Raw genomic sequence first — 24,726 nt, forward strand, 5'->3', positions numbered from 1 at the left:
TCCTTCAGCCCGGTCTCAACTCTGCTAAACTTTGGATGACAGAGTATTCTGTTAGCCTTCATTTAGCATAAATGGCTTGGAAGCGGTTTTAAGAAATGCAGATAGATCAAACCCCAAAATTTTTAAGCACAGTTACAATTCTATTCAGCATAATGCTGGTTGATTAATAGCCACTACTTACCTATAAATGTAGTTGCATTGGCTGATGGGACTCCCATGTACCAATTGATGGTAGTGCTAATTTAAAGCTAAGAGCATCGGATGCAGTAAACAAGTGTTTGGGGGCAGCTTTTCTAGAACAGAAATAAGCTGGTTCTCTTGGTTCTGTCATGAGAAATAACATTGAAAATACTTACAAGTGCACGAAAAAAACAATACCTCAAAGGGTCAAATAATACCAAACAATTTTTACTTGAAAAAATTTAAATACATCTGTGTTAATGCATGGCTTGAAATTGTTTCTCTGCTAAGCCCACTTCCCTTGAGGTTTCTGGGTGTTTTAATACATTTGATGCTCCAGATCCTCAGTTACTATAATTTACATTTTAAATGTTTTCAAGCACTAGTAGCTGGTAACTTTAACTTGTCCATAGATACAATATTTGCATTCTGACTTCCCAGCAAAGAAGCATTACAGTAATTGGTAGGAGGGGAAAAAAGGCTTTCATTGCTCTTTATACTTCTCTTCTATCCCATTCACTTTAATAATAACTAGGCACTAATTCTAGATGTCTCTTCCCACACATACCCTGAGCAGGGAAAGCCCCTTTCAGTTTTTATCTCAATCAAAGAGACCTCTGGAACTTTCTAGTAGAGTCTGCTCTGTTTATCTCAAGTGTTACTTTGAGCTTCCTTCTAGTTTTGAGTCAAGCCTCTGAAACATCAATAAATGTAGAACTAAAAGCAAATCTGCTCAGTGTGACTGTTTTTAATTCAATTGCCAGGACCTTACTCTTCTTATGTGTTAATGTGGGTCTGACAGACAGACAAATGAAAGTTGTGTTGAAATACTCCAATCCCCAATGTCAAAATATAAGTGTTCATGCAACAAAGCACTGTATTGGAAGTGTATGTACTCCCTTTACTTAAGCATGTGTGTCTGTCAGTGTCATGCAGCGCTGTGCGCAGTGATTAGCTCAGGTACCAGATGTGGTATAGATATTTTACTTGTATGGCAGACAGAAAATGTTGGTGTGGTTTTTACAGGACACAGCACACCTGGTTTTGCTGGCTTGCCTCTAAGTTTAAAATTTTTACTTTGCACTAAGTGTTGTGCTGTAGAAATAGTAGCCCTAGTATTTCTCAGCTGGTTCTGTAGTGGATGGATCCAATATTACAGCTTTTAATAAGCACACAGTGCCTGTAGAAAGAAATTCTTTTAGTTTCTACTGTCCATATGGGGAAACTGCTGTCCTTTGAACTATCTCGAATGACAATTATAGAAGTAATTGGAGAATCAAATCAGTTGGTGCCACAGCTAACATAAGTGGTACAAATGGACAGAAAGGTTCTTGCTTTTGTATTGCATGTAAATCAATAAGACAACCCCTATTAGACATTAAGAGTAGGACCCAAGGAATATGCAAACTCTGGATATCTATATAATGGCTTAGTTTTGATTAATTTGTTTTGCTTTAGTGTAAAATTACCAATTTTTAATTCTAACACGTGGTTTAATTCCCACAAGGTCGTGAAACCTATCCCCGGGAAAACAGATGGATCAGAAATGAACAAACTCTGTCTAGAACCTCAGTCTGAAGGACAAAGCACTGCTTCTTCACCTACACAGAAAGGAAGACGTAGTCCTTCTCCTAGCAGCTCCTCTTCATCATCTGCTAGGACAGTTAAATCTGAGTCACCAGGTGTTAGAAGAAAAAGGGTATCTCCAGTGCCTGTAAGTTGCAAGCTGTGATGTAATTTTTAATTTTACTATATTCTACAATCTCTTGCTTATAGGGGCAGTTGGTCCTCCCTCTGTAGAGCAAGATGCTGATACAAAGAGGTTATAGCAGGATATTGCTTGAGTGACATACACAAAACATATCTGATGTGATGTTTCTCATGTGTGGAATTTTATTGTCTATTCTTAAGGGTGCATTTTGTTCTTCATTTAGTCCTGCTTTCATTTTTTATTTCTAGGAAATAAATGAAGAAATATAGTTGTGAAACACGTACGTTTGCTTAACTTGATTAACATGAAGAGGTGCTAGTACTTTCTTTTTCTCTGTATGGTCAGTTTTTTCCTACATGTCAGTTCACCAGGCTGGTATATTCCACTGAGGATAGGATTGCTGACAAGATTAAGATTCCTGCAGAAAAGTATTACTGCTATGCTGTTTGTGATCCTCTATTTTTGATCTTTTTGTACAGATTAGGGAAGACTTAGACATGTGCATTGCTAGAAGTCTAAAATAGCTATCACTGCATTTGAGAAGATCTGGAATAGAATGTTTTGAGCAATAGTAACTGGCTTAATTAAATAAGAGTATAATATTTTAAAGAATAATATCTAATGCATTACCTTGTAAAAATGCTCATCGAACAGCTACGCTTCAGTTGACTTGCCTACAAATTCACAGGGCAATTAGATTAAGAAAAAAATCCAGTTGTCCTGTTGTTCTAAACAAGTATTTCCAGTGTCAGGAATGGCAGTATATATTTTAACTGTGAACTAGAGACATATACAACAAGTTACAGCACTGCAGTGCTGGTCCTTTCCTCTTGACAAGAGAAACTGAAATGTTAAAAAAAAAAAACAAACAACAACTCAAACTATCTTATTTAGTCCTTGATCCATTTTTACATGCTTGTTTCTATTTGTTTTATATTAGCCTTTCACATTAAAAACGTTAGAAATCCAGGTTATATTTTACTTAACTGATGGACACTGAATCAGTTATTACTTTCAACCTGATATGAAATTCAGGGGATATAAATAAAAGCTGAAGATTCGATATTGCATGGAACCATTAATGCATCTCGTAATGTTAGAGGTGTGAATAACTTAAATGAAAGCAATCTTCTTAAAAGGTTTGGGCCATTGAATTTTTGATCAATTAAAAAAAAAACACAAAAGCATCCTCAGCTAAAAGTTGCTCTTATTATGCAAAAGAGAGAAAGCTGTATCTTTTTTTCTTTTCTTTGAAGTTTTCTTATACTTTTGGTCATCATTGAACGTATAATCCCTTTTGTAAACTCTAGTCATAGCACTTCTCATTAATAATGTTATGATTTTATAACATTATATAATAATTTCCTGTATTGAGTCATAAGTCCTGATTATCTTCAGATTGAATTACACTTGATAATTCAGTAGTAATATGGTAAGGCAACCAATGAAGATGTCAAAATAGAAGCAATTTAAAAGACTCCTGTTGTAGTGTCAGACAAGTTTCAGATACAGCATTTCAGTTTTTCTTCTGCTTTCGAGTTTTGGGCATGGACAAAAGGTAATCTTTTAAAGTTATATAGTCTGAGCAGATTGTAGTAGTTTTCAGGTTTTTGGGACTCCTGTTCCATGTCATTTGACAGGGGTGAAATAAATAAATAACCCACACCTAATTAAACATACTTTTGTCCTATGAATGCTTATGACAGAACCACTTGTGTAGTTTCAGAGTGGGCGGATAACACCACCACGACGAGCCCCATCTCCAGATGGCTTCTCTCCATACAGCCCTGAGGAAACAAATCGTCGTGTCAACAAAGTCATGCGAGCCAGGCTGTACCTGCTGCAGCAGATAGGACCCAACTCCTTCTTAATTGGAGGAGACAGCCCTGATAATAAATATAGAGTGTTTATTGGGCCTCAGGTAGAGCATGTTTCTTATGTTTTTTACTAATTCATAGTTATTCTTGGAAAACTGTTCAAAGCCAAATTAGATCAATGATTATGGTTCTATAAAGCAATGTCTAAAAGTTGTACTTTGTGCTTGTGTAGTATAATGATCAGCTTCTGTTTTGTAAATCAGTTTTGTCTGAAGTTTCTCTTTAAAAAAAAAAGATTTTAGTTTGGAAGTAATTATTGTTGTCCTGTCTATTTTTCATTCCTAGAAGTGGTTCTTAATTAATTGTCTTAAGTATTTTTGGTTAAAATTTGGCCACTTACTTCCTCTATTCATTGGATGTATATAAATGACAAGCACATGACATAATTCCCTTAATAGTGTGATAATTTCATTAATACCCCTAATGAGTTCCTTTTTCATAAACTTTCTTGGTACTAATGTGATGCAGTGTTGGGATATATCTAGGCTGGGTAAACAGAAGCATCTCATTTAAGTTTGATTGCTGTCATGTTGTGGATTTATGATTATATGCATAAATTCCTTCTAGTATGAAGCTTCAGTTGATTTAAAAAAGGGGGGGGATAAATTGAAAACTAGTGTTGTAATTGTCTGCTTTTTCATCTGTATTTTTGAATATTATTTTGGGCTTTCTCATTTTCTATAAAGCCATGTAAGAGGGTATTTATGCCTATATATGAAATATTTTGCATAAACTCCTTTTTTTTGTGTGGGGCTGGATAGTGTATGTTCTGTCATGCACTTAAATGTGGAAAAATGATCAAGTCAGTAGATCCTTAGCATATACTTTTCTTTGCAGACTTGTAGCTGCGGCCGTGGGACGTTTTGTATTCATCTGCTGTTTGTTATGCTGCGGGTGTTCCAGCTTGAACCCTCAGACCCAATGCTCTGGAGAAAAACACTGAAAAACTTTGAGGTGATCAATTTCTAATAGATCTAATGGCAGATCTAAAATACACTCCATGATGACCTTAGGACATTATCTTAAAAACGCTGAAAAATGTTGGATTTCAAAGCCATAAGAACATATGTTTTTAATTATATCTTTAATTCAGTCTCAAGAGCTCTGTAAGTGGAAAAAATTACCTGTAAATATAAGACATAGCTAAATGAATAGTAGAGAGTTGTAGTTTAGTGAGTGATTCAAATCTTGAGGTTTTCTAGTCAGATTTGTAGATCTTTCTCACCGACTTGTGAGAAGGTAAACAGAACATGGGACTTTGGAAGTGATTGTGTGTATACTTAGAGCTGTTATGAACTTCTAATAAGAAAACAAGTTTTTGTTGTAAAGTGTTTCTTGCGATCTGTTTAGTAGTAAGACTTCTGAAATTCCTTCTGCTAATGCATTACTGTGAAGGTGAATAAGGATTTTTTTTTAGCAGTAGTTATGCTTTGGTAATATTGCTTTTAATTACTAGCTATTCACAGCATAAACACAACTGTTGCTATCTTTTTCTGATGTTAGGTTGAGAGTTTGTTCCAGAAATATCACAGTAGGCGTAGCTCAAGGATCAAAGCTCCATCTCGTAACACCATCCAGAAGTTTGTCTCACGCATGTCCAATTCTCATACATTGTCATCATCTAGTACTTCTACATCTAGTTCAGAAAACAGGTTAGTATTTTTTAAAAGGAATTAAAAGCTTTATTCTGTAGTTTTAGAATCACCTACATTCTTTTTGTTCAAAGCTGCTTTCATTTCAAGCCATGTTAAGTCTCTGCATTTTTGCAAGCAATTGAGTCAAGCATACATTAGTCACTGTGGTACCAAGTGGGCATTAACACCCGCAGGATCACCCTCGAGGAAAAAAGGCAACGCAGAAAGAACCGTGTATTGCAGAATACACCATCTAAGGAGTCTTTCTGCTGTGCCTTTTGCAATCGGATATGTCTGTCACGTATTGGCCTCATAAGCCACCAGCGTGCCTGTAGCAAATGTGGATAGAGCCTTCCCAAATCTTCGTTCGCGAAGCCCAGCCATGACCAAGTGGGCATATTTGTTTTGTAACTTCTGTTTGGAAAGTGTTAAAGTAGAGTTGTGAAAAGAATTTTTTTGACCCTATGTGAATTTGGGAAACAAACTTTTGAGATGTAAGTGCATGACTGAAGCATATATCAACTTGGAAGCCTATTTGTGTGGATTTGTTCAAATACAGCACCTTGTGCAAGTGTTGACAAAAGAGTGAACATTTTTCTTTTATCTCATGTCTTGCTTTGGAGAAAAGTTTGTGCCTATGACAATATACTGAAAAAGTTTTGAATAACTACACTCTGTGTAATCATATATATAAAAATATATCTATATAAACACAAGCCAGTGTATGTTTTTAGAAACACTTGATTTAAAATGGGTGATTAAATTGTTTTAAGAGAACTATTAAGCTATTAGTTTTATAGTTTATATGATATTAAATAATGCCTTGTTTATGAATTTTAAATGTTTTATTATTTGATTTTTTTTTCCCCTATACTACTTCTACTTGAGTGCTTTTACATGTTCTTTTCTGTGATTTTGAAAAGATAGTGGTTAATTATTTAAACAAGTAATTTGTGCTTGCATTAGTTAGTGGGTGAACTGAACATTATCTAGAGAGGTCAAACCACAGGAGGCAACCCAAACTGAGGCTTTCTTTTGTGTGAAGTGAAATATAACTGAAGGACTGCCTTGATATGTTACTATCTGATAAGCATATAATTAGATGAATATATTCAGACAGGTTTAAAATTCTGATATACAGACTGTGACCTTAATTTCACATCATATTTTACTTATTTTTCTAAATTGAATCACTGTAAATAAATGGCATAAACAAAGCTGTTAAATACATAATCTACTCTGGAACTACTTACCTGGCAAGCCAGTGCCTTTAAAGTAGATACCCTGTGTAGCAAATTTTTTTTTCTGTAGGATTGCAAACCTCCCTGCATTAGTGAGCACTTTTTACAGGATTAAAGATTTTTCAGTTGTTTGTCAGAACACCTGGTGATTGGTTCCTCGCAATCCTGATTCAATGAGATAAGCTTCCATTTTGTGCAAGTCTGATTTTGTATGGTATAAATATTGGGGAACACTGAGCATCAGATTCATTTGACATAAAAGTTCACTCAGTCTTGAGTCACAATTACTGTGACTTGGACTTATTTTTTGTTTACTGATAATTCTTCAAAAATAAGTTTCTCATTAATAGGTATATGTGCTATGGAAATTAATTTTTCACTGTTTTGGATTTTTTCAAGGAAAAAATAGACTAAACCATTTGCAAAGAAACAGAAGGGAATACAGGTGTATAGAAATAATGTATGTACAAGTTAGTTTTATTTTAAAAATATATTGCTGGTGAACAAATACAGAGTTCCTGCAAACCTTTAGATGCACACCAACTATAACTTATATATTTGCTATGAATAATAAGAGTTTTGCACATTTAAACAATATTGCAAAAGGTTAAAATCTATGTTTTTCCCTGCATGTTAAGTTTGGAATAATTTTTTTGTTATGTCTGATTACATCCATTTAAATATTAAGGTGGGGGAAAATAAAATAGAAACAACATGTAAAAGACAGAACATAGGTTTTTTTAAACATCTGCATGTGACGTGTAGGTATGTTAGTGTTCATGTGAATTTATTCCATCAGTTTCTGTTAGTGGCAGAAACTTCTTGAGTAGTTGTTGATTTTTTGAGTTTTTTATATATGTTCGTCAAACAGTATTTACAGTTTCCTGTAATGGACTAAAGAATATCTTGTACTCTGAAAGGAGTGTGATGGAAAAGGAAGTTGATAGCTTTCAAAATATAAAAATTTCTTAGTTTTTCAAAACCAGGTGGTAGATTAAAAAGTGAAGGTTGGTTTGTTTAAAGAAGCCTTAGGGGGGAAAAAAAAACATTAAGTGGCCAAAGCTGGGCCTTTCAATATCTAATTGGTATCTGACCTAGTTTGAAAAGATGTCATGCGTTTTGTGACTTTCATTTCAACAAAGTGTTGTCTCTACTCAGTGCTTCTCAAAATCTGGTTACTTACTTATTCAGACCAAGGTTTAGGAGAATGTTTCATGAATATAGTTATCTAGAAGTGACTGTTTCAAACTGCAAGTTAATCTTTTTCACTGCTGAAGCCTGTTCTGAATTTTGATATGCCACTTTTACAATAACAAACACCTCTTTTTCTAGTACGAAGGATGAAGAAGAACAGATGTGCCCCATTTGTTTGTTAGGCATGCTGGATGAAGAGAGCCTAACTGTATGTGAAGAAGGCTGCAGGAACAAATTGCACCACCACTGCATGTCAATATGTATGTTATATTGGTTTTGTAAAGTTCTGGTGACTCTAAATATGCAGAAATATAACTTGGTGTGGTTTTGGGGTGTGGTTGGTTGGTTTTTATTAAAAAGCAGAAACCTTCTCTTAAGTGATGACTGTTAACTCTGTGAGAGTTTGTCATCACTCAGGTACTATTAATATGCTTTATTTTATCGCTTATTCACAAATCAAGTTTGTAATTTGATGCTCTGAGAAAGAAGTCAATTGCAGGGCTAGGAATTTGAGCCTCCTTTACCTGAGTGAAAAGATTGTCCAATTAGAACAAGGTTAGGAACAAACTTTCAGCCTTCTGTGAGTTGTCATTAGCATGCATGAGAGTCATCTACTGTCAGCTAGGATTATATTGTGAATTATGAAGTATGTTTATATAATACATTAAAGTATATGAATATTTACAGTTTGCTTTAACAAATAAATTTGAAAAAGTATTGCCTGTGTTTGAGGTACAAAAGGAACTGCATTTCAGTTCATTTCAGTATTTATAATATTAATTGTAGTACTAAAGCATTTCTTCATGCAAATAAAAATGTTTAAATGCCCAGGCTGTTGCAAATGGCTCAGAAGTGTTTATTCTGAAACTAATGTGTAACAAATGTGGATAGAGCCTCTCCCAAATCTTCGTTCGCGAAGCCTAGCCGTGATGATGATGAATGTTCTTCAGTAAAACTTAAAAGTAGTAGTGCCATCTTCTGGCTTTATACACTGTAAATCTGAAGGACATATTATTGTGTTGCTGTGTTCCAGGGGCAGAAGAATGCAGAAGAAACAGAGAGCCACTCATCTGTCCTCTTTGTAGATCTAAATGGAGATCTCACGATTTCTACAGGTGAGGATTCAGTTGGTGTATAACAAAAACTATCTGCTTCTGGATCCTTCGTTGACGTTTCTAAGTATGCTGAGGTATTTACCTCAATAAATGTTTAATTTCTTAATCCATGTTATTTGTTGTTGATCTGTAGTCATGAATTGCCAAGCCCTGTGGATTCCTCTCTTCTCCGTGTGGTTCAGCAACAATCTCAGCAGCAATCTACAGCTGGATCACAGAGAAGAACCTATGACAGCAATTTTAACCTTACTCATTATGGGGTCCAGCAGATACCTTCTACATATAAAGATTTAGCTGAGCCATGGATTCAGGTAATTTTACTTTGTAAAAGAAGCTTCGAGTATAAAAACTGATTTTGAACCGTTTTGCTAGATTTGTCAGATCAAAGTTCAAAAATTTATTCTAAATCCTATCAGCTTTATGGTTGATTATTATTAGAAGGTTATATTTAACTTGCATCAGAAAAAGAAGGTTTTACAGTCTTGTTTTAACTGAGGCTTCAGTTCTGAACCTAATCTCATGCCTCATGTCAAAGGTCCACGTAGTAAAATTTAGTATTCTTAACTCTGGTTTTGGTTGTGCAAGGTATCACAGAAACACAGACCTGGCTTATGGAACACAACTCAGGTAAAAATAAGTGCCAAATGACCTAAATAACATCTAGAGTCTAGAGGTGGGTTCAGCTGAGCAGGGGTCACACACTTAAAAATGGGAGAACTTGTATTTCCTACATTTCTGCTGTTATTTTGTCTGGTATAGCCAGACCTTGGTTTCAGGATTGTTTATATTGATGTCTAAAAACCAACTTTATACTGAATAATTAAAATTCAGAGTCGATGAAACCATCCACATAGTCATCCTTCCGCTTTTCTTAACAGTTTTTAGATAACCAGTGATTTACAATTTATGGTATTTCATTTCTATCACAGAATCTGTTTTTTAAGACACTCCACCTTCTGACACATTTTTCCTTTCAGACTTGATGATTTTTCACTAGAAACATTTATTTCCTCTTTTTGATTGCTCTTCTTAGGTATTTAAGTTGCAGTATTATTGTTTGACTCCTGTAATGTTGCTTTCTTCCTTGGCAGGTATTTGGGATGGAGTTGGTTGGCTGCTTGTTTTCCCGAAACTGGAATATACGAGAAATGGCACTTAGACGTCTTTCCCATGATGTTAGTGGTGCTCTGTTGCTGGCTAATGGTGAAAGCACTGGAAATTCTGGAAGCAGCAATGGAAATAACACAAGTGCTGGAGCTCTGGGAGCAGCTAGCGGGTCATCTCAGGCCAGTATCTCAGGAGATGTGGTGGTGGAATCCTGCTGCAGTGTGCTGTCCATGGTCTGTGCTGACCCTGTCTACAAAGTGTATGTTGCTGCTTTAGTAAGTAGTTGTTTACTTGTATTTTAGTAATTTATTAGTTACTTCACTTTGGAAGGGCGAGGGAAAGGGAGAAGATATATGAAGTCAGGCATCCCAGTAATTGTTGTTGAGCACCACTGATGACTTAACTTTTAACAATCATTTGAAAGTGGGGCAGTGAAAATAGTCATCATGAGTGAAGGGACATAACTTCTCTGGCCAAATATAAGGAAGCAGTTGCTACAGTGCTAAGTACTGACAGTATGTCTTTGTAGTCTGAAAGAAGACCTGACTAGTTCTAGCAGTGAATATATAGTAAGCGATATATCCTTTGAATATATTTTGAACACAATTTATGTAAAACTTAATTTACAACTCTTCAAGGTTTACTTGCATCTCTTTAAAAAATAAAAATTATGTAGCTAATTTGATTTCATATATATTGCTTTTTTCCTTTCTTTTAGAAAACTTTAAGAGCCATGCTGGTGTACACTCCCTGTCATACTTTGGCAGAGAGGACTAAATTACAGCGACTTCTCAAGCCAGTTGTAGAGACAATATTAGTTAAATGTGCAGATGCCAACAGGTATGGTGTCTCATGAACTTTATTTTCAGTTGTTACTAAAACATCTTAAAGCTTTGTTTATTGCTATTCAAGTGGAACTAGTTGGTGGTAAAATAAAGTGTGTGGATCATAATTACATCATTGTTTTGTTTCTCTAACTGCTGCCAGCAAACTTCTGGCTTGAAAGATGTAGGTTTTGAAGGCAACTGATTGTACTTCTCCAACACTTAAAATTTTAAATACTTTGCTTTCATAAGGCCTTTTTTTCCCCCCTTAAAATAAAGGAAGATATTAGGTGCAGTCATGAACCATTCCCTCCGTCACAGTTGATATTGTTTTGGTCTAATTCTCATGACCTCTTTAAACTGTCCTTACTTTTCCTATTTCAGCACAAGTTGTTGCATATCTGTGCCATGAAGTGTTAACATGAACATAACACTTCTGTTTTTTAATTCAAAGTGTAATGTTAGGAGACAGCTATTTAGAGTAAATGCCCTTGGCTTGAGTCTTCCTGTCCTAGGCTACCCTGTTTGTTCCGCCAGAGCAACCATTTCTTCTCCTATACTGTAAACTAGATACAGGAGTCCACCAGCTTGAGTTTTGTTTCTCTAGTTTTAGTTTCTAAGCAGCATTTCCTCTGAAACTGCAGCTAGAGATGCCCCAGTAATAGTCTAGCAAGAGATTATCTAAAGTTAAAGTAATAATTGAAATAGAACTGTTCTTATGTTGTTGTATTTCTGAATTTGGCCACTTTTTGCAAAAGGATGAGGTACCATTTGGGTTTCTGTTTGTGTATTAGTGATAAACATTACATTTTTGGAAGTATCCTTGTAAAAAATGTCACAACTATTGGTAGCTTAAAGAATTACAGAAATTTACTGGAATAAAGTGATGTGAAGTCATTTTACACACAATTCCTAGCTAGTGATTTTTGAAATATAATGAGTAGAATCTTTTTCCTTGAAAGCATTTGCTGAAAGAGTTCTTTTTTTGGTTTTAATTTCTCACAGTCGAACAAGTCAACTTTCAGTCTCAACGCTATTGGAGATGTGTAAAGGTCAAGCTGGCGAGCTGGCAGTTGGGAGAGAGATACTTAAATCTGGTAATAATAGCTCTTCATACAGAATTGAATTATAATTGCAAGCAAATACACTGGGATTTACCAAGTATCAGCATGGCAAAGAGAACAGTACTCCTCTAACAGTTTGGAAGGGTGATAGTTTGGGCACACAGTGTGTAATTCTGTAAGATACTGTTCTGATCTTTATTTAATCTTCATGTTATCGACTTTTTTATAGGATCCATTGGTATTGGAGGTGTTGATTATGTCTTAAATTGTATTCTTGGAACCCAAACCGAATCCAGCAACTGGCAAGCATTACTGGGGCGACTTTGTCTAATAGACAGACTTCTCTTGGAATTTCCTGGTGAATTTTATCCCCACATTGTCTGTGGAGATGTTTTACAGGCTGATACTGTAGTAGACAGGTACTTATGTGACTGTTACTCTTGTAGTTGAATTTGTTGTCAGCAATTTCATAAAAGAAGTATTTGTTCTAATTTCTGTAAACAAACAGCATATATTTATATGTGTAGTGTGCTTGATTTATGGAGTAAATGGTTGTCTTTTTTAAAACTTCTGATCTGTGAAGCAATGTGAAAGCACAAGTGCAGCAATAAATCTCCTTTCTACTTCAGAACTGACAGCTAAATACATTATCTTGAAACTACTTTTTTGGCACTAGTTAACTAGAGCATGTCAGTGTGTAAAAGACCTCTTCTCTTTTTTTAGGTATAAGAAACTTCTCTCCCTCTTAACTTTCGCCTTGCAGTCAATTGACAATTCCCACTCAATGGTTGGCAAACTGTCACGAAGAGTATTTTTGAGTGCAGCAAGAATGGTGGCAAGAGTGCCCCATGTTTTTTTAAAGCTGTTAGAGATGTTGAGTGTGACAAGCTCAAGTCATTATGTAAGGATGCGTCGACGTCTGATGGCAATAGCAGATGAAATGGAAATTGCAGAAGCCATTCAGCTGGGCATGGAAGGAATGCGCTCTGGGGAATGTCGGCATGAAGACTTTTTGCAGCTGCCTGTACCAGATAACTCTCCAGAAGCTACAGAAAGTAATACTCCCAACAATACTGTCCAGTTATCAGGGAAAAGTGTGAAAGGTTTAAGTGATAAAAAACTGAGTGCCAGACCAGAGGACATTTCTGAGACGCTGGCTGGCCTTGCAATGGGACTTCCTGTTTCATCAGTAACCACTGAGCAACCAAAACCAGCCATTCAAACAAAAGGAAAACCCCATAGTCAGTGTTTGAACCCTTCTCCCTCCTCCAGTCATTCCCAGTCACTATTGCCAACGCTTCTGTCTCCTTCAAGCCCATCTGTACCAGCTGGCTCTGTAACAGATGTCTCTAAACTCAGACCTCAGGGATTTGTTCCCTGCAAAATCCCCTCACCTTCTCCTCAAACACAGCGGAAACTTTCTCTCCAGTTTCAGAGAAACTGCTCTGAAAGTAAAGAATCTGAGAAGCTTTCTCCAGTTTTTGCGCAGGGCAGGCCATTGCCATCCAGTCATGTACACAGGCCAAAGCCATCACGACCCACCCCAAGTGATGTGAACAAGCAAGGAGAAACCTTAAAAAGCAGTATGACACTTGACCTGAATGACATTACACAGAGTGATGGCAATAGCAGTAGCAGTGCAGTTATACCAAGTGAAGAGACGGTGTTCACACCAGTAGATGAGAAGTGTCAGCTGGATGCTAACGCAGAGCTCAGTTCCAGCATTGAGGACCTGCTCGAAGCCTCCATGGCAATGAGTGATGGCACAGTTACATTCAAGTCTGAAGTTGCAGTTCTTTCTCCTGAGCGGGCAGAAAATGATGATACTTACAAAGATGATGTAAATCACAATCAAAAGTGCAAGGAAAAGATGGAAGCTGAAGAGGAAGAAGCTTTAGCTATTGCTATGGCAATGTCAGCATCTCAAGATGCCCTGCCAATAATTCCCCAACTACAGGTTGAAAATTGTGACGATATCATAATCATTCAGCAGGATGTAAGTATACCTAAGTCTCAGCTGGGGTTCACTGAAATTATAAAGCAGTGCTGTTATATTTCAAAAGTGATATAAGATGCTAATATACTCAGTACCCTTTCCTCGGAGAATGAGTATAAACCATCTGCCAGTTGAGGGTGCTAACAAAATCCTCCCATGTTATTAACAAATTTAGAGAAGGTATTTGGAACAGAAACACCATGTCATGTACCAACATTTAAAGTGGCAAAGAAGTAAAACTGGGGAAACCAGGAAAGGAGAACAAAGGTTTTAAGCAGGAGTAGAACTGTGCAGAGTCTTAATGTTGATTTACTTTGAAGGCAATTGTACAAAACCAAAGTAGCTTCTGAAAGAAAAGGCAGAGTGGGAAGAGATCTTGTTGTCAGCGTATCTTGAGAGAAGATGCAAGATACTTTAGAAGTCAGAAAAAAAACCCTATTTATTTGCAAATAGACAAAAGCACAAGAAATTAGAATAGAGAAAGGTGTATTACATGTGTGATCCTTTGTATAAGGTAAAAACATATGTAGCGTAAAATGGAAAGAATAAATTAAATAGAAAACAACATGATATTGGTTCTGTTTACTATAGGTGCAAGCTAAAACCTTAACTAGATGTGAGACCAGAGCAGAAAAAGAAGTCATGCTTCTACTTGTGTCCTTAAATCTTGCCTTTCACCTTCAGGTAATAAGATGTGTGTAGGAACAGAGAGCCTCCTCTAAGGAGGAGTTAGAGAATACACTGGTGCTCTGATCTCAGCTGAAACATATAACATGCAGTACAAAGAAGTCTAAGGGAGAGGACAGTCATATAAGCTGGGCTATTTTCTAATGTTTTAGAATGTCTGCATTTTGGATGCATGCTAGTAAACTCAGAATTGATTCTGAATTTAATTTGCAGACACCAGAAACCCTACCTGGACATACCAAAGCAAAACACCATTACAGAGAAGATGCAGAATGGCTTAAAGGTCAGCAGATTGGTCTTGGAGCTTTCTCTTCCTGTTACCAAGCTCAAGATGTGGGAACAGGGACATTAATGGCTGTAAAACAGGTAAATACTTCAAATACTTCACTTTCTTGTGCTTGTTCTTCGGTGTTTTTTTGGAATACTGAATATAAAAAGCTCTCTGCTCTCTCTTGTGTTCCTTGCTCCTTCTGCTCCCTGTCATGTGTTCTCACATAATACATAATTAAAAAAAGTCCTTATGTGCATAGTATTAGCCTAATATATTTAATTTTTTTCAATTCCCTTTAAAATTAAAAGCAAAAAATGTCCTTTTTCATAGGCCCATTTTCTTTCATAGTTCCTCAAAATGCATTTTTACTTTTATCATGATGATGAATTGGTAACCAAGTTAAGAATGGAGCCCAGATCTCTTGATTCCAAATTAATGCCGTATTTGCAAGATAGCTGTTTAGTATCCCTTTACTTGACAAGAATATTTTTCCTACGGTTTATAAGGAGGAAATATAGTTTAATGCTTGTTTCCTCTGATTCAACTTTGTTAACTAACTAAAGCCAACTTGGAGGCAAGTATTTTTAATATTTAATTTAATAGATACAGAAGGGTGGCTGAGAAGAGGCCCAAATGCACATGCTTCACTCAAGATTTTTGAAGGTTTTAGATGTGACTAAATTGTTCACACTTATGGTGCCCTAGGTCTGAATCAGTGGTAACAACAGAGGGAATTTTAGTCCCAATATTTTCTTATCAATTCTAGAATGCACTTAAACCTGTAGAATTGATTAAATGTTTTGTAATTGCTCAGGGAAAGAATGTCTGTCACCAGCTATTCCTCTTCTGAAACTCTTTTGCTTGTGAAAAAGTAGGACTGTCCGTATACTCCTTGAAGCTCCTCTTGGAGAGATGATGATTATAGTGATGCCCGGGGGAAATTCTCTGCAGTATACCATTATTTCATATTTGATATGGATCAGAGCTGAGGTTGGCTCCAGTTCCATTATAGGAGTTCTGATCTGTCATGTTCCCCCCTCAGCTGAATTTCTGGGATAAGAGCTTTAGTTATGAAACATTTACCATTTAACTAGTAAAATTTTACAAATAGCACTGTCAGAATCCCATTTCAGGCCTTATCTTTCTTTCTTTTCCTCAACATCTGGAAAGCAGGGGGTTTTGTCCTAGTTTGGGCAGAGAGATGTTTTCCCACTCTGTACTGGAAGAGATTCTTGTTATTTCCCTAGAAGATCACTCTTAATTTTCCGTGACTGTCTCACATGGAGATATGTTCTCAGCTGAAGGGGTTTGAGATAAAGAATACTTGCAGATGGTGAAAACCATCCATTGTTTTGCTGTACTGAAGGGGGATTACAGGAGGACTGGTAGATAAGTTAGGTAAGTCTAAATATCATATTTCAAAACAGGTGACGTATGTCAGGAACACATCATCTGAGCAAGAAGAGGTAGTTGAAGCATTGAGAGAGGAAATAAGGATGATGAGCCACCTGAACCACCCTAACATTATTCGAATGTTGGGTGCTACATGTGAGAAGAGCAACTATAACCTCTTTATTGAATGGATGGCAGGTAAGCAACTAATGAAAATACCATTTGAGTGTTGAAATATTTCATATTGTATTTTGCATCACCTCAGTTTGTGAAGTTTTATTTTCATTGCTATTGGTAACTAGTATGAAGGTCTACATGCAGGACAGTTGAAGTGGTCGTAGCAATATTCTTATTGGTGCATCTTTTTATGATTTGGAATTTTTCATACCTAATCTGTCATACAGTTAAAGCAGTTGGAAACCTTGAAGAAAGATTCTATTACTTTTCCTTCAGTTTCTGACTCTAAATGAGAAGTTACAAACTTTGGTTTATTTCCAACTGAAGTGCCTCTCTCTCAAACCGTTTCATTTTCACTGTACCTGTGTAGCTTCAAGTTATTACTAAAAATAACTTTGCTAGAAAGTTTGGAATACCTGTCACTTGCTTTTGTCCCAAGCATTATCATAAAAATTGTGTCAAGTGACATGTAAAGGCATTTAAGAACTTAAAGTAAATTTCCAACAATAGCTAATAAGCAGGATGCTTTGGGAAAAACTTAATCATATCTCAAATATACTAACTGGTAATTTAGTAAAAAAATTTTAAGTCCTTTCATAATTGTATAGAGCAGGGACAAGAAAATCTATGTCTTTTTTTTAAAGAAGTAGTTTTAATAATTTTATGAATGGAATGTTGTTGCCATCCAGTTACCAAGACTAGATTTGGTGTTTTATACATCCTTATTTCTTGTAAAAGAAGGCATTGCACCTTAACTTGCATTCATTGGGAGAAACAACTTAGCAATACAAGACTGGTAACAAGCAAGCCCAAGTATGTGTCATCGCAAGAAGTAGTGCAGGAAGTATTTTCCAAAAATTAAGAGTGTTTAACTTCTTAATTTTTTTTTAAATATTATTTAGATAATGAAATGTCAGGAATTGTGTTTACCTCATTCCAGCCCAAGTTATGTTAGCATACTTTGAGAGGCACAATGTAAATCCAAAATCTTGAGAATCTAGAGGCCGATTTTTGGAAAATAGGGGGAGGATACTGCTTTTCCTTGCTTGTCTGCTTAGTTCTTTGTAGTAGTACTTGTATGGTAACAAAGGTAAATTAAGATCTTCAGAGAGAGTGCTTACTGGAGGCTGTGCATATCTATTGCCCCAAGAAAAGCTAGTGTTCTGCTGCTCACACATTAATGTGAAGTGTGGATAAAATGCAGGTTTTTTTATCAGCAAAAGTACTTTGTACACTAGGGATTTGTACATTCTTTTAAGGAAGTATAAAATTATTAGGAAGCATGAGGATTTGTGTCTTTAATGTGTACAATTCCACGTAGAAAGTAATTAAGGGACAAAGTATATTACTTTTTGCAAATGAAACTCTTTAATTTTTAGGGGGTAGGGAGAGAGAAATTAGTTATAAATTGGAAATACTAATACCAAGTTCCAATTTTAGGAGGCAGTGTTGCATTCTAGTAATAGAAAGTCCAAGTGTTGATAGAATGTACTGTTTTATCTTTTAGGGGGTTCAGTTGCTCATTTGTTAAGTAAATATGGAGCCTTCAAAGAATCGGTAATTATTAACTACACGGAACAACTGTTACGTGGCCTTTCTTACCTCCACGAGAATCAGATAATCCATAGAGATGTTAAAGGTGAGAATTATTGAGAATGTCTTTTAACAAGGAATATTCATAAAGCAACATCTGTTTTGGCCTGAGACCTATTGCTTCTCTGGCTTCTGATGGGATTGTCTGGTCATTCTTAAGAACCTTTAATGACTGAAATTAATCAAAATGTTACTGAAATGAATCAAGATGTTCACAGCATGCTTAGGGATATTTGCTACCCCTGCTGACAGTTTGGAAAATTTGTTTTTCTTAATTGATTAAAATAAGATATGAAGTTGCCACATAGTTTTAGAGACTGCTACTTAAATTAATGTAAATGTTTACACTGAAATGATAATAAAATCTGTGGACAAGCCAAGATAAAGAGATGAGTTTTCCAATTATAGGAATATTATGATGAGTTTTCTTCCTTCATCCTAATTGAATATAAATACAGTTGTACCTTGAGAAAAATGTGGACTTCACTGGGAAGTACCAGTCTTAATCAACTTGTCCCTTTAATGTTACTATAGCTGTCCACGAAGTGGAGATACGTCTGTATAAGTAGCAATGTATCAATGGCAAATACTTGCCTTTACTAATTCTTCTTAAAATAGTAAAGCTTTCAATTGCCCTGTAATTCTCTTCAAAGCAACTCAAAGTTGCTTGATAATGAAATAAGTTTAAATTTCATGAGGAGCTGCAGGCAAGTAAAATCTCCAGGGTTTTAGGTCACCATTTTCTTGCATTATTCCATCTCCAGGCATTGTTCCAGAATCCTGTGTTTGCCCTAGTTTGAAAGTTTGATTACTTCTGTTAATCTCTCAAGTGGCCTCAAGCTGTGTGCAGTATCATTCAGGCATAACAGAAAAGTGACATTATTAGACCTTGTTCTTGATTTTTAGACTTCCTTGATAGTGGGGCGGGGAATATTAACCTAGTTATAATTTTGAAATGGAGGGAGGAAAAGCGTTGACTGTCTGTTCATCCTTTTGCCTTTAATAGAAAGCCAACTAGCAGTATTTTTATTGTGCTGTTGACAGGTGCCAATTTGCTAATTGACAGCACAGGTCATAGATTAAGAATTGCTGATTTTGGAGCTGCAGCCAGGTTGGCATCAAAAGGAACTGGTGCTGGGGAATTTCAGGGACAGTTGTTGGGAACTATTGCATTTATGGCACCGGAGGTAAGAAACTAGCTTTAGAAGTTATTTCAAAAAGTTTGTTTGAACTCTTTAAGCTGATTCATATGGCTAAATAACAGAAAATTGCTGTATATGCTTCAAATTTGTCTTAAATGCCTTGGTTCTAAAGATTAGGAATGATTCCAATATAGCAATCATGACTGCTGTCAAGGTTGTTGTAGGTACTTTGCTACAAGATACACCCATCACAAGTGTTGTTACTAAAGCCCAAATGGCCATTTGTTCAAAAGCTGTTGTAAGGTACTTTGTTTTGCCACTTGATGAGGCATTTTATTTACTAGATGTCTAGACCTGTATAAATCTTAAGGCATTTACATCACTGATAACTTTCTCATCCTGAAATGTTAATCAGTATACACTTGGTTGATGATTTTTTTGGGTTTTGCTTCTAAATTACTTAAGAGTTAAGAGACTTTGAAGCATATAATCTGATCTTTTGTCTGCCTTTACGTTCAGGTTCTGAGAGGTCAGCAATATGGTAGAAGCTGTGATGTGTGGAGCGTTGGCTGTGTTGTTATAGAAATGGCTTGTGCTAAACCTCCTTGGAATGCAGAGAAACACTCCAATCATCTTGCTCTGATATTTAAGGTGAGGTATTTTGTTACTGCCATTACTCTACAACAGACAACAAATTGTATACAGCAACATGAATTTTAGAAAAGTATACAAGTATCAGCAGTCATTGCAATAGCTCTTTTTTATATTGGATCTGTTAGTACAAAACAATACTGGTACCAACATAACCCTACTTACTTGTTTAAAAATAGATACCAACACAATAATATGCCAAGTCATGGAATTGTAGAAAAGTTTGTATTAGAAGGGACCTTAAAGATCTTCCAGTTCTACCTTTCCTTCTGCCATGTGCAGGGACACCTTCCACTAGGCCAAGTTGCTCAAAAAGGTCAGTTCTAAGATATAAATACATAGTGTAACAGGCTAAAAAAAGAAAAATCAAGAATAGAGTTGATCTTTACTCTAGGCAGAAAATTGGGATTTTAACTTTTTCTTACAATCCTGTAAAATACAGGACCAAAAGGAGGTTTTGTACCATTTAAGTGTGTATTCATATTTCACAGTGGGGAGAATATTTTGGTAAAAACCTACTGTTCCGAGTTCAGATTTTGCTGAAAGATATTTACCATTATGCCATGCTATACATGAGTATTGCCCCTTCCTTTTCTCAGTCATCCATCTTGGCATTCATGTTTCTTACTGAAATCAGTTAGGTATATTTAATTCTAAAAGTCTAGTTGAATTTTAGGTTTGAATGAATAAAATACTGCTGCAAAGTGATCATCAGGATTTTCACTATCATGAATGAAGAAAGTGTTTGTACTAAAGAGAACTAGCACAGCAGTATTCAGATATGTTCTAATTAAGTACAAATCACTTGTGATAAGAGATGTAATTGTCATGGTTCTGTGTCTTTGTGAACCTGGTAGTGCCACGCTAGTGTGCTCAGTCATCTTGCTTAATTTGATCTAGAGAAAATAAAAATTAATTTGATTGGGGGAGATCTGCATCTGTCTGAGAAATACTGCCATTTGGGGTGGTAGCAGAAATACAGTAAAGATAGTGCAAGAGAGCATACCCAGCTTAACATATTGTAAAGTAACATCTCTCAGCTTAATCTGTCTCCATGTTGGCTTATGCCAGTTAACAGTGAAGGCAACTAACAGACTAAAGAATACCTGTATGTGTGGCATTAGAGCTTTTCCTAGGCCTGCTCAGCACGTGGTCGCTGCAGAATCTTGCTGTAAGGAGAAAATTTAGGGAAAAGTATAAGGAGGGTCAGACTGTGAAAAGCAATAGGCATAAGGACAGCTTAAACTGAAAGTAGTAAAGTAGTCTTCAAACTGCAGTAGGAAATATGCTGAATGGAGAAAATGTCATAAATATAACTCACCAGCTGAAGTGATGAGCTTGTCGGAGGTTTTTTGGAGTAGAAGAAGGGGCTTAATTGCTGACTTCTAAAAAGTTGTTTTCCTTTGTTCAGATTGCTAGTGCAACTACTGCTCCATCTATCCCTACACATCTGTCTCCAGGCTTGAAAGATGTGACTCTTCGGTGTTTAGAACTTCAACCTCAGGACAGACCCCCATCAAGGGAGCTGCTGAAACACCCAGTCTTCCGTACTACATGGTAGCTACTTATGTGTAAGGCTGAAATACTGAAGAAAATGCTACTTAACATACAATAACTGTCTTGCAGTGCAGTTAAAGCGCAGCAAATTTTATTTTTCTCTGGCCTTAATGATAGATACATCAAGAAGTTATGGCCAGTAGGGGATCCTGCCTAAGTATGTGATTGACAAATCAAGATCTTTACCTAAGCTCAGTATGCAACATCTGACAATTTGTGCAGAGATTTGTAAACTGTGCCTTTTCAAACATCTGGCTCTATGTGAATACAAAAGCATTTTTCCTTAAATCTGCAAGATTACCTAGCAGGTAAGTAATTTTTAATTTTATTTGGAGCACTTTTTCAGCAATATTAGCAGCTGAGAGGCTCAAGATCTATTTTAATATAGCTATCACTGTTTCCATTTCACATCATGTAGTTGTTCTGCAATTAGTAAGTTTTCAGTACTGGTTAAAAGGACACTCTGTATTTGTCCTTTTACATGATGTTCTCTGAGTAACAAATCCAAATATTGATGGAAACTTTAAAAAAAAGGCATATTGCCTTCCTATAAAGTAAGAGCAGGCACTTGTGGTTCACTGTGCATTTACTGGCCATGTAATTTCTCTTGAAATTAAAGTTTGTTTTCTTTGTATTTTTAATTTTTGTGAAAAGGGGATATTTTAGTCTTTAGACAAAGAGATGCAAACTGTGTCATGGAGTATTTTCCTGACACAAGAGTTTTAAAACCAGATTTGCTGGATATCTGGAATTAAATGCCACCTTCAACAAGGATGTGTTGAAGGCTCTGATAGTATAGGTTATTTAATAAACAAGATTGTTCTGTATAAAGCAACTTAGTCTGAATCATGCTAGAAGTTGTTGAGCCTTTTTTATTTTCATATAGCAGTTTCTTCTGGCAAATCACGTAGAGAAGTTTCATGTCAAAGGCCTCTCCAAACCCAGCTCCTACTAAAGTTTTTATGGGAGGCTTTGTCATCTACTTCAGCGTGAGCAGGTGCCAAATGTGCAAATCTCATTCTTTGTGTAAAGAAACTGAGGTTACATTCTCTACTGATAAGAAGTTTTACCTGCTGTTTTCCTTCTGCCATACATCATCTATTTACTGTAGCCTTTAGTGATAATTAATTTGAAAATGTTAAAAATATTACTGTAAGAAAGGTATTTATTTTAAAAAGAAACAAACTTTGACTTGAAGAGCAAGATAAAGTAAAATGTGAAGTAAAGCTTCACCTGTAGTGCAAAATTTGTGGGTTTTTTTAGCAGCTGTGGATTTTTTTTTAAAACAGTTTTTAAAATTATTTTAAAGGCAGGTTTTTAGATTCTGATGCATGTAATACTGAAGGAAAATGGCAGCTTTTTCTTTTGCTTTTTTAAAAATGGGGATCTTTTTTAATCTAATACTGATTGTGTTTAATCCATTTTGAAAAAAATACTGTTCATGTTATAACTCTTCAGAAGCCAGTTGGATTGTTGGACTCAAATAGAATTGGTTATTTTCAAAAACTCAGGACAAACTAAATAAGCTATAGTACCTTAAAAATGTATAATACAAATTGGAAGTAAAACATCTTAAAGATAAGTTTACATGAATGATAGTGCTCATACTAATAAAAAAAAAAAGGCAGTGTCATCAGTTGTGAATGTATTTCTTTTGGAAATTTTACATTCCTTTGTTTTGGATGATTGGCAGACTTTGAAGAGTTAAAAAGATAATACTGAAATGTGAAGTTTGGTAGCTCTGTTTTGTACTTGACTTTTTTTTTTGACCACTTTAGAATTTCTCATTCTAATAAGATTATTTCCAAGTCTTATGTGCAAGCTTTAAAGGATGCACTCTTGCCAATTCATGTACTGGAAGATCAGTTGTCAGATTAATACTGTTTCTGGCAGAAATGTAAACTGTATAAACTGATGAACCTCAGCTAATCAGTATTACTTTGTAGATCACTATGCCTACCACATTTCAAACTCAAACTGCCTCTTAGGTGTCCAAATGCATTTGTTTGAGTTTGTGTTTCGCTCAGCTTGCTGGTAATTGTGGTGTTTTTAAAAATGCAGATGTGATGTAATATTCTTATTTTCTTTGGATCAAAGCTGGACTGAAAATTGTATTGTGTAATTATTTTTTTGTGTTCTTAATGTTATTTGGTACTTAAGTTGTAAATAACGTCTACTGCTGTTTATTCCAGTTTCTACTACCTCAGGTGTCCTATAGAGTTTCTTCTACCAAAGTTCACTTTCACAATGAAATTATATTTGCTATGTGACTGATTCCTAAGACTTCCAGGGCTTAAGGGCTAACTTCTATTAGCACCTTACTGTGCAAGCAAATTTTACGGAAATCTCTGGGTTAAGAAATTTGGCTTCGTTGTATCCTTTGTTATTTTAAATATATCGAGATATTTTAATTAAAAGTTTTTACCCCATTGAACCAATTTTATATAGTATAATTTGTACGTATTTTGGTGTTTTTGTCTTTATAGTAAATAAAAGTTTTTGAACAAATCTTGTCCTTTGCTTATTAAAATGTCAATATGTTCAGTTTACTGATGTGAGTAAAATATTTCTGGTACACTTGACTGTTTATACACAATTTTGTACACCACACATGGTATATCAAGACTTGTTTTCTAATATTAAATAACACATGAACGAGTTTTGGCCAATATATATCTATCTATATCTATATCTTGGCTGTATCGATAAAGAATGGTTAGATAAGGGGCAGCAAAAAGACTATTTTTTTTTAACTGATGATAAAGATAGCAACTTCTCTTAAGACAGCATTGTTATTTATGAACCTCATTTGTTTTTGCCTTTAGGTCAAGAATTAAATGTCTAAACTCTGTGTTACTGCAAATGTAACAATTACCTAGTCAGGTGAGCTGATTTGGTTAGATCAGTTCTGGAGCCATTGAAGTGTATCTTGGAAGTCAATGTGCTATTTTATGTTTTTGGTGAAATCATTCTGTTTGCGATTTAAGTAGCAAATACAAGCCCTTCCTTGTTCAGGCAATCTGACTATGTATTGCAAAGCTAGGACTAGTTTCACTTGATAGTCTTTCTCCAGATATTTTTTAAATTTTAAAAATTAATCTTTTTTTTTATGGAACACAATTTTCAACTATAGCCTTTTTTGTGACTACAAATTCTGTACTTCAAAGGGTTACACTTTTTATAGTTTCCATTAGTTATGTGAGTTTCTGCAGATAGGGACGAACATACTAATTCACCAGCAAAAACTGGCAGCAGAAATCTTCAGATAAGTTCTAATAGCGGATCTTTAAAATCAGAAAAATGTACTAACTGA

The 24,726-nt window shown here is 35.5% G+C and overlaps 1 protein-coding gene across 1 annotated transcript in view; it reads left to right on the forward strand.

Moving 5' to 3' along the window:
* Window positions 1-23,921, forward strand: part of MAP3K1 (mitogen-activated protein kinase kinase kinase 1) — a 57,033-nt gene extending 33,112 nt beyond the window's left edge. The window contains exons 3-20 of the mRNA XM_064642075.1: window positions 1,688-1,894; window positions 3,612-3,812; window positions 4,606-4,722; window positions 5,272-5,420; window positions 7,976-8,097; window positions 8,871-8,952; window positions 9,086-9,263; window positions 10,044-10,334; window positions 10,778-10,899; window positions 11,889-11,980; window positions 12,177-12,366; window positions 12,671-13,943; window positions 14,844-14,996; window positions 16,329-16,491; window positions 17,978-18,109; window positions 19,108-19,250; window positions 19,725-19,856; window positions 21,268-23,921. Of these exons, the coding sequence (XP_064498145.1) occupies window positions 1,688-1,894; window positions 3,612-3,812; window positions 4,606-4,722; window positions 5,272-5,420; window positions 7,976-8,097; window positions 8,871-8,952; window positions 9,086-9,263; window positions 10,044-10,334; window positions 10,778-10,899; window positions 11,889-11,980; window positions 12,177-12,366; window positions 12,671-13,943; window positions 14,844-14,996; window positions 16,329-16,491; window positions 17,978-18,109; window positions 19,108-19,250; window positions 19,725-19,856; window positions 21,268-21,417 (3,897 nt within the window). The 3' untranslated portion in view covers window positions 21,418-23,921. The remainder of the gene's footprint in view (window positions 1-1,687; window positions 1,895-3,611; window positions 3,813-4,605; window positions 4,723-5,271; window positions 5,421-7,975; window positions 8,098-8,870; window positions 8,953-9,085; window positions 9,264-10,043; window positions 10,335-10,777; window positions 10,900-11,888; window positions 11,981-12,176; window positions 12,367-12,670; window positions 13,944-14,843; window positions 14,997-16,328; window positions 16,492-17,977; window positions 18,110-19,107; window positions 19,251-19,724; window positions 19,857-21,267) is intronic.
* The last annotated feature ends 805 nt before the right edge of the window (window positions 23,922-24,726 follow it).

Source organism: Pseudopipra pipra, chromosome Z (assembly GCF_036250125.1).
Source record: "Pseudopipra pipra isolate bDixPip1 chromosome Z, bDixPip1.hap1, whole genome shotgun sequence".
Lineage (NCBI taxonomy): Eukaryota > Metazoa > Chordata > Aves > Passeriformes > Pipridae > Pseudopipra > Pseudopipra pipra.